Source organism: Lontra canadensis, unplaced genomic scaffold, assembly GCF_010015895.1.
Source record: "Lontra canadensis isolate GAN:19392208 unplaced genomic scaffold, GSC_riverotter_1.0 scaffold41, whole genome shotgun sequence".
NCBI classification, from domain to species: Eukaryota; Metazoa; Chordata; class Mammalia; order Carnivora; family Mustelidae; genus Lontra; species Lontra canadensis.
In genome coordinates this window covers 17,614,224-17,623,852 of record NW_022631035.1, presented here as the reverse complement: position 1 = coordinate 17,623,852, position 9,629 = coordinate 17,614,224, and the positions used below count along the sequence as shown (strand labels likewise).

Here is a 9,629-nt window from a genome sequence, read left to right as displayed (position 1 = left end):
GCTGAACGCCCAGGACTTCCGGGTAGTGCCGGTCCCCCACCCAGGACAGCCTCCCTTTATGATTTCTGGGTATTGTAGTCCACCTTGTTCCGGTTTCGCGAGAATGAGCTGTTCCTAGTTACGGCTCCCTTCGACATAAAAACTACAAAACCCAGAATATATCTCAAGTTCCTCTCGCCCAATAGGAACCCCCTATGTATCGAGGCGCGGAGGCCGGCTCTCGCAACTCAAGATGGCGGACGAGAGTGAGACAGCAGTGAAGCCGCCGGCACCTCTGCTGCCGCAGATGATGGAAGGGAACGGAAACGGCCATGAGCACTGCAGCGATTGCGAGAACGAGGAGGACAACAGCTACAGCCGGGGGTAACGACATCCTCGGAGTCCAATTCCCGTCCAGTCTCCCACAACCTGGGTCTCTGGGGTGCGGGGAAGTCACCGGGAGCTTAGGGTAACCCCACCCCCATATTCTAATTGGCTGAGACTTTGGTATCCTGCCTGGCGATTGGTTTTTGTCTTTGTCATTTACCAGGGTGGGTGCTCAGTATATTAAGGGCCGGAGACATTGAATACTTCTATTATATAAAAGTTCTTCTGTGTAATGTTCCGCTCGTGTGCTTCACCCGCGTTCAGGGAAAAGAGCATGTTGGACGATGGTTTTTGATGGCACAACACGGGTCAATCTAACAGTACAGTTCAAAGGGAACGTTACTTATAGATGTGTGTGAACAACGTGATTAGCAATAAACGAATAATGAAACATTTCGCTGCAGCTCACCTTCAATGAGGAAATATATCAGGTTGTACAAACCATAATTAATGTTGTAAAGTGTCACTAACAGGAGAATCTCAAAATACAAACTTACCTTATAAACCCTACAGTGTAATTACTGTATGATAATGGTTTGGTGTATATGGTGCCCATTGTTCCAGATAATCTCTAAGTTTCCTGAACACTATATAATTAGGTTTTCCAGGATCTTTGTTCTGTTAACTTTGTGAAATAACCTCAAAGCTTCAAGAAATTGACTGATGGTGCAGCTTGGACAGGGATTAGAAGTGGGTTTAATATTGCAGTTCCTGTACTTCAGAGTCTTGCATACTAGTAAGTGTTGCTTGGACAGAAGAAATTCATCAGGCGTTTCAGAGTTGAGTTCTATTTCCAAATCAGTTTTTATTCTTGTAAGCCACACCCTATCATTCTTCTTTCTTCATATTGTTACAGTGGTCGGTGCTGAAACTCTGTCCCTATGTTTTTTAACGGAAAGTTATGAGAGAGTTTTTGGATATATAACTTTGGGTGAGCCTGTGGTAGTCTGATTTTGTGCCTGTGTGTGTGTGTGTGTGTGTGTGTGATAATCCTATTTTCATAGTCATGAAGTCATTTGCAATATTAGCGGTAGGCCTGTAGGTAAAGGTAAAAGGTTAAAATCTTTGGATAAACTTTAAAAAATTCCACCATCTTGTAGAGATGGAAGAACAAAGGGTTAATTAAGTTGTTTATAATCTGTTTGTGATGAATCCTTAGGTTAAGAGATCTAGCTTTTATGTTCTTTGAGCAGCTTAAAAAAAATCACAAGAAGAATGTAGAGGAAAAGGAAGTTTGTCAGATCTGGTTTTATAAGAGTGTGTTCTTTTGCTATAACTCACAACAGATCTCATGTAACAAAAGCCTTGAAGTTTGAGATTCCTAAGAAAGGAATAGCTTTTAAAGCGGAAGTAGGAACAGGAAGAAGGGAAAGTGCATCCTAATAATAGATGAGAGCTGTTGAATTCAGAAGTCCTTTCAGAAGTGAAAGTAAAGCTTTTTCTTTGCTCTGTGTGTAGTTGCTTTTATTTTTCTCTGCTAAACTGTTAACTTGACCAGCATCTATAGCTCTTTAATTGGTTTTATTCCCTATGATCTGTGAATCAGTTTGCAAAACTATTTGGCAGAAAGTTCTGTTTTATTTATAGTACAACAAAATGGTAACCTTAAAAAAAAAACAAAAACTTTGACGGTGTTTTGTTGTTGTACATGGTTATATATGGTCTGGGTGAACAAATTTATCAGCATCCCAAATCTAGAGGTCTGTGTGTGCTCGCTTCGGCAGCACATATACCAAATCTAGAGGTCTGTGTAAATGAGTTTGGAGGTGACGGGTGAAAAGAGAAGACCTAGCTTGGAGGACAGGCTAATTCTGGCACTCAGAATCTGAAGTAGAGTTAATATTTTCTCATTAATTGTTGGAGGAAATGATGTTGGGAAGCAGTGTGGCACCGAAAGAGCATGGATTTTGGGTTCATTCATACCTGGGTTCAAAGCTTGATTCTGACACTTAATTGTCCTGTAACCTTGGGTAAGTTACCTAACCTCCAGTTGTAGGGATTAAATGAGATAACATGGGAAATACAGCCTGTCCCCTCCCTCCTGTTCTTCCTTCAAATCTTCCTGTCCTTTCCCCAGCTTGTGCTCTTATCACATAACTCGTTTGTCGTAGCTTTTATCAAATAACGTGTGTCCATTCCCTGCCTCACCTGATTGTAAGGTGCCTGAGTAGAGGGACCATGGCTTTGAGATGCCTGGCACGTAATGGACGTTTGTGAGTATTTGGTGGATGAACAAATGGCAAATGTTAAAATTCAGAGTTCAGTGTTGGCGGAGTTTCCCTCGCTGAGGGAAAGAGTATTAGATTTTTCTTACACACACACTTTCTTACACCAACTCAGTCTCGTTGCGAGCCTTACTACAGTTTCTTGTGAAATACCTACAAAAATTGGGGATCCTCCAAGTTTCACAAGGCCTTTCACTGAGGCCTTCCTTTCAGGATGGGCTCACAGTACTTTACACTAATGAAACAACCATAATTAAATAAACTTTGATGAGTATAGATTTCACATATACTTTGAAACACACATACGTGCACATGCTTATGTGCAATGTAGGTGTATGTTTTATTTTGTGTGTTTGTATTTTTTAATGTATGTATCTCTACAGTTTTTCTATATGCTATTTTTTTAATCTACTCAACAAAGGCAGGTGGCATTTTTTCCCCCAGTTACTTCCCTGACACATCAGTTACAGTTAATAAATTAGGTTTAATTTATTTGAGAGGGAGAGTGTGCGGGCGTGGTTGTGCACAAGAATTAGGGGAGAAGCAGAGAGAGAATCCCAAGACGACTCCCTGCTGAGCGCAGAGCCCCATATGGAGCTCTGTTCCAGGACCCACGAGATCATGACCTGAGCAGAAACCTACTGAGCCATCCAGATTCCCCCAGACTAAGATCATCTTAATGCTGTATTCCCCTGCAGTTCACCATCCATCCGGATGCTTTAATTTGCTTCTTTGTTTTTAGTGAAAGGCTTTCCAAGAATTGTTACTAAAGAATGAATTACTTACTAGCTACCAGTAGATTTTAGTTTTGGGTTAACAGACAAAGTTTATTTGGATGATTGGAACAGGAAAGGACTTTTATATTATTTGGTTCCTAGGATTCTTTTAGAATTTATTTTTCAATGTCATTGATACCACTGAGATGCTGGTAAGCCATCCCTTTGATAAGGATGTCTCTTTCCCATCCTGCTTTCTTATTTCATGGGGACAGGTTAAGATGAGTTCTTACAAGTTTTCCTCGCCAGTCCTGAGCTGTTATCTCTTATGAAAAAACTTAAGAGAAAACAGCGATCTCTTTGAAAGGAAGTGCCATAAAGCCAGCCTTACTTGCTTTTTGTTTTATCCATCAGATTCTCCGAGAGTGGTTCTTTCCATATTTATATTCGGTGGCTTATAGCTGCATCTAGCTCTTGGAAAGAAGAAATCTTTTTCGCCCCTTTTTCTTAATTTCTCCCTTCAGCTTTTGGTTTTTCAAAACTAGATCAAAGCAGACATGAAAAGAGAAACCTCATCACTGATATCAAATAAGAGTTCTAATTTTATTTCCCAATTAAGTGGCAATTAAAAAAGAAACTAATCAAGAGCCACTTCAAAGAGAAGAGACTGGAAAGCAGAAGAAATGAAAGGCAAATGAGAGCCTATTTCAGGGAGACTGCTGCTCATGGCACACCAGTTTTGCTGATTTTTCACATTGTTTAAACTGACGTGCTCACTCTCAAATCTCCCAGCTTCACTAAGTCTGCACTTAACCCTTGGTCTGCAGAGGCCATACAGTTGGGGACCACAGATTGAATGACTTTATTTTTTTTTTTTAAGATTTTATTTATTTATTTGACAGACAGAGATCACAAGTAGGCAGAGAGGCGGGCAGAGAGAGAGGGGGAGGCAGGCTCCCTGCTGATCAGAGAACCCGACGATGTGGGGCTCAATTCCAGGACCCCGGGATCATGACCTGAGCCGAAGGCAGAGACTCAACCCACCAAGCCACCCAGGCGCCCCTTGAATGACTTTAGGAGGAGCTTCTTCAGCTCTTCTCTGTAACCTTGTTTGAAACCTGTACCCTGCACGCCTCTCCTCGGACTCCTCAAGGATGGTGCTCTTGGGACTGTTGCTCTATTGGGAGCACCGAAACAAACAAACAAACAAACAAAACTTAAACTGAAATTCTTGGACAGGGTTGGTGCTTGCTTAGAAAGTTTTTTCTACTGCTTCTCCTGCTGCGACTTTGAGAGGCAGCTGAGGAGGTCACACTCTTGTCAGGCATTTGATAAATGTTGTCTGTTGTTACTATCACTATGTGCTGGCCACTACATTAAGCCCTTTCCGTGGATCATCTCCTAGACCTCACTTACGAAGACTGATCGAGCTTTGGTAGTGAAGCTTGGGATTTGCGTCTCCACCTCTTCCTTGGGGTACCCTGGAGGATCCATTCCAAATTTAGTGGATGTTTTTTCCCTACTGCCTTGATTTCTTGCTTCCCAACCCTGCAGCAGTGTGAGTCCTGCCTTTGTATCCATTCAGTAACCCATGAACTTTCCCAGACTAGGGAGCCAGTTGGTGATGGAAATGGCTGGCCCCTTTAAACTCTTCTCAGTGGACAAATATCTTTTGCATTCTGGTGTGTGAAATTTCTGCTAGCAGTGAATCATTCATTGCTCAGAAAATTACTGAAAATGGTCTCTGAACAGCATCCGATTTGACCCTGGAGTTGCCAGGTTACCGTGTGGCTCGCCAAAGCAACCCAGAGGATGTGGAATTTACATTTCTGTCTCAGTCCCATTCTAAACGGTTTAGTATATCAAAGCCTTTGTGATTCCCCCCCACTTTTTTAAAAAACCCCAGTTATTCTCCATGGCAGAAACTGGCTTGTTGCACCCTCAGAATTCTGGCCAACTGTCCCAGGAAGGGCAGAGGATGGCAATAAAACAATTTTTGTAATCGCTTCCTACAACTTGCTGTTCTTTTCACAGGCCTCCTGGGGCACCTTGACGGCAGAGTACTAAAGTGGTTTTTGTTTGTTTGTTTGTTTTCCCTCCATCATCTAAGATTCACATGCAGTTTTTTATATAAATAACTGATGGGTGGGACTGCAGAGTTTAGGGTATTGCTGTTAGTAACCCTGCAGCCACAGCCATACAGAGGATAGGCATGTGAGACTGAGTCAGACGGTGTGGTTTCCACCCCGGTACCCTCATACGCCTCTCATTCACCTCTTTGGGCCTTCTGAGTACCAGGAGGATTGTTGGTGAACCTCTCACACCTCATAAGTAAATGGATTTGCAAAAGGATTTCCTGATATGCAAAAGTGGAATCAAAAGGATGTTAGAGCCTAGGATTTGTTTAATCGGTTTCTCTGGAAATTTTGAGTTTTAGCCAAAAGAATTAATTTCCAGTTTTCGGGGGTGGGAAATAAGTGAACAAAAGTTGTGAATTTTATTTTCAGAACTCTTTTTTTTTTTTTTTCCCCCCTTTGGTCTCATAATCAAAACTAAACCCACGGTCCGCGTTTAAGACTTTGGAACAATTTAAAATAGGTTCAGTGGAGCTTTCGTGTTTTCACTTTTTTTTTTTTTTAAAGATTTTATTTATTTATTTGACAGATAAAGACCACAAGTAGGCAGAGAGGCAGGCAGAGAGGCGGAAGCAGGCTCCCTACCGAGCAGAGAGCTCGATCCCAGGACTCTGGGATCATGACCTGAGCCGAAGGCAGGGGCTTTAACCCACTGAGCCACCCAGGCGCCCCGTGTTTTCACTTTTTTCTTTTTTGAAGATTTTATTTATTTATTTATTTATTTATTTATTTATTTGTCAGAGAGAGAGAGAGTGAGAGCAAGAGAGGGAACACAAGCATGGGGAGTGGGAGAGGGAGAATCAGGCTTCCCGATGAGCGGGGAGCCGGATGTGAGACTCGATCCTAGGACCCTGGGATCATGACCTGAGCCGAAGGCAGACACTTCACAACTAAGCCACCCATGCGCCCCTCCACACTTTTCATAGACTATTAACACAGCTGTCCTGTGGAAACATAACTGGAGATGTTTTGCTGACCCTCTTTTGGGCTGTAGCTTCTCAGAGTCTTATTTTAGTCTATTACGCTGGAAAAGCGTCAGTCAGGCACGTTATTTGTTGAACTCTTAACTGTGCACTGGGCGCGGCTGGGGGTGCTATAGGAAACAGCTGTATCAGACGTCCTTATGCTCAGGAAATTTTTAATCTTACTGGGAAGGTAGGAAGCAAACCATTATTCTATGTAAAATATTCAGTCGTTTGGGAGATCATAATCTTAGCCAGATACCAGGGAGAGCTAGTGTAGCCAGAGGCGGCTTCCTGGATAAAGTGTGGCTCAGGTCCTCCTGGCCTTTCATACATGCTCCTCTGAGACACAGAAGTTTGTTTTAGGGCCTTGTATGATGAAACTGTCTTTGGGCTTTGGAGGAGACTCAGAGAAATTCCCACAGAAACAAGACCGTGGTGTTCAGGAAGGAACAGTCCACGTCCTTAGAGATTAGTGGCTTGTCCCTGGTCACCAGTTGGTTAGTTGGTGACCAGTTTACCTCACGTGTCTGGGCCTTGGTTTCTGCTTCTGTGAACAGCAAGTTAAGCTGGGTGGCCCTGACAGTCGTTCCAGGCCTGGTGGCTGAGCTCGTACTCCCCCACAGTACAGCCTTCTGTTCCCCAGTCACGTCCCTTTGAGTGGATTTTGTTACCCGGTAGGGTGGAGGGGAGGCCTGTGTTATGGACCCTTCCTGCTTGTCGTGTTTTTTGGAAGTTCTGTGCTGGTGCTGCTTGTCTGTCAGCATGCCCTTCCCTCCTGCCCACTCACACATCCTGGTACTGCATTCTGTTTCTAGAAATCAGCACTGAAGCTCATTTTCTATCTCCTCCCCAGAGCCCTGACTTTATAGCAGAGCACCCATGGGATTTTTGTGTTTGAACTTAGAATATCTTGGCCTTCATTAAAAAAATGACATTTCGGGCACCGGGGTGCCTCAGTTGTTAAGCAACTGCCTTCAGCTCAGGTCTTGATCCTGGAGTCCCAGGATTGAGTCCCACATTGGGCTCCCTGCTCAGCAGGGAGTCTGCTTCTCCCTCTGACCTTCTCCCCTCTCATGCTCTCTCTCTCTCTTTCTCTTTCTCTCACATAAATAAATAATTTTTTTTTAAATGACATTTCTTGGCACTCCTGCCTGGTTCAGTCAGTAGAGCATAAGACTCTGGATCTTGGGGACGTGAGTTCCAGCCCCCCATTGAGCATAGAGCCTACTTAAATAAAAAAAATTTTTTTTTTAATGACATTTGTTATTTCTTGTCTTCCCTGTTCCTGACTCTGTCTTTCTGCTAATTTGTTCCATAATCACCAGGTTGGTCATTAATGACTTGAGTTGATGAGCTTCAGAGTGTAGACTTCAAAATTCTTATTTGAACTCCTATGTCCATTTCCATTGTAGGGACCCCCTTTTCCCCAGGAAGGCAAATTCCGCTAATTCTTCACTCATTATTTTGGAACCAAATGAGTCAAAGTCACACTTCGATTTTCTGTATTCCATGGTTGTGGCTCATCTCTTTGGCGTGTGTTAAGGTGACTGGCAGGCTTAGAGTGCGCTCTAAGAAATGGCTGTTTGAGTTCGCAGAATCCCTGCGCACACTGGGATACCCACCCGCTGGGTGTGGACTTCAGGTCCCTTTAAAAATGATGTAAATTCTTAGAGAAGGACTAGCCTGCTTCAATGGGGTCCTCTGGTGTGGTTCTCTGCAAATCCAAGTTGAAGCTCTTCTTTGAAATGGCTTCCTGGGAGGCGGCTTCTTCTTCTTTTTTTTTTTTTTTTAAATTTTATTTATTTATTTGACAGACAGAGATCACAAGTAGGCAGAGGGATAGAGGGGAGGAAGCAGGCTCCCCACTGAGCAGGGAGCCTGATGCGGGTCTAGATCCCAGGACCCTGAGATCAGGACCCAAGCCAAAGGCAGAGGCTTTAACCCACTGAGCCACCCAGGTGCCCCTCTGGGAGGCTTCTTGAAGACTTACTCTCAAGGCCTCTGAGCTTGGTTTCTTTTGAATAATTAAAATTACCATAATCACTTTGAAAACTAAACCCTGGTGAGCTCTTTGGAAATCTCTTCACGGGGCGCCTGGGTGGTTCCATCCGTTAAGCATCCACCTTCAGCTCAGGTCATGATCTCAGATCATGATCCCAAGGACCCGGGAGACCTGGGATCATTCCCGCATCTGGCTCCCTGCTCAGTAGGGAGTCTGCTTCTCCCCCTGCTCTTTACTCCAGTTGCGTGTGCGCGCTCTCTCTCTCTCACGCAAATAAATAAAATCTTTGGAAAAAAAGAAATCTCTGGGGCGCCTGGGTGGCTCAGTGGGTTAAGGCCTCTGCCTTCGGCTCAGGTCATGGTCCCAGGGTCCTGGGATCGAGCCCCGCGTCGGGCTCTCTGCTCAGCAGGGAGCCTGCTTCCTCCTCTCTCTCTGCCTGCCTCTCTGTCTACTTGTGATCTCTCTCTCTGTCAAATAAATAAATAAAAGTCTTAAAAAAAAAAAAAAAAGAAATCTCTTCTGCGTCCATCGTCCCCCTGTCTGGTTGCTGACTGTGAGACCAGGGTGAGCTCATACTGCGTTCTCTTGGGTGTAGCTCTGTACTGGCAGCTCGGTGAGAACCGCTCTTCTTTAACTTCCCTTTGTTCTTCATCTGTCCCTGTGCTTGATGTACAAGTTGAAACAGGATTGTTGCTCAGTAGCTGCGTGTGCAAATTCAAGGCAGTACAAGGAAAATGAAATTCGCTCTCTGGGTTTAGTGTGGGCCTTGCAGTTTGTCAGGCACGTATATTGATGATGCATAAAAGAGAACAAGAATTCAGTCGAAGATCCTTCCACAAAAGGGGGGTCTATGAGGCAATGGCTGCTTATAAGTGTCTCCACTGAGCAGCAGTGCAAAGGCAGGAAGGTTGTTTCTTAGTGATTTACTTGGAAAGATTTCTGAAGTTGGGAAGAGTAATTTCTTTTATTTCCTTTGTGTGAAAATGTGTTTAGTAAGTATCTGAAAGGTTGATACGCAGCAACTCTGCCTTGAACTTGTTTAACTATAGAGCTATTTAAAAATATATTTTTATGGTACTTCATAGACCAGGTCGAGGTAACTCATTCAGTAAGCTGAAATGGACTTCTAACATTGTATCAACAGTGGGACACTGCTTTGTTTCCTAACATCAACCAGTTTTTAAATTTTATAAGCTCCATATACTCTTGATACTGAAGTG

General features: G+C 43.6%; 1 protein-coding gene across 1 annotated transcript in view; it reads left to right on the top strand.

Moving 5' to 3' along the window:
• Positions 1 to 187: 187 nt before the first annotated feature.
• Positions 188 to 9,629, top strand: part of NMT1 (N-myristoyltransferase 1) — a 30,060-nt gene continuing 20,618 nt past the window's right edge. Inside the window, exon 1 of the mRNA XM_032871005.1 lies at positions 188 to 363. Coding sequence (XP_032726896.1) covers positions 233 to 363 — 131 coding nt within the window. The 5' untranslated portion in view covers positions 188 to 232. The remainder of the gene's footprint in view (positions 364 to 9,629) is intronic.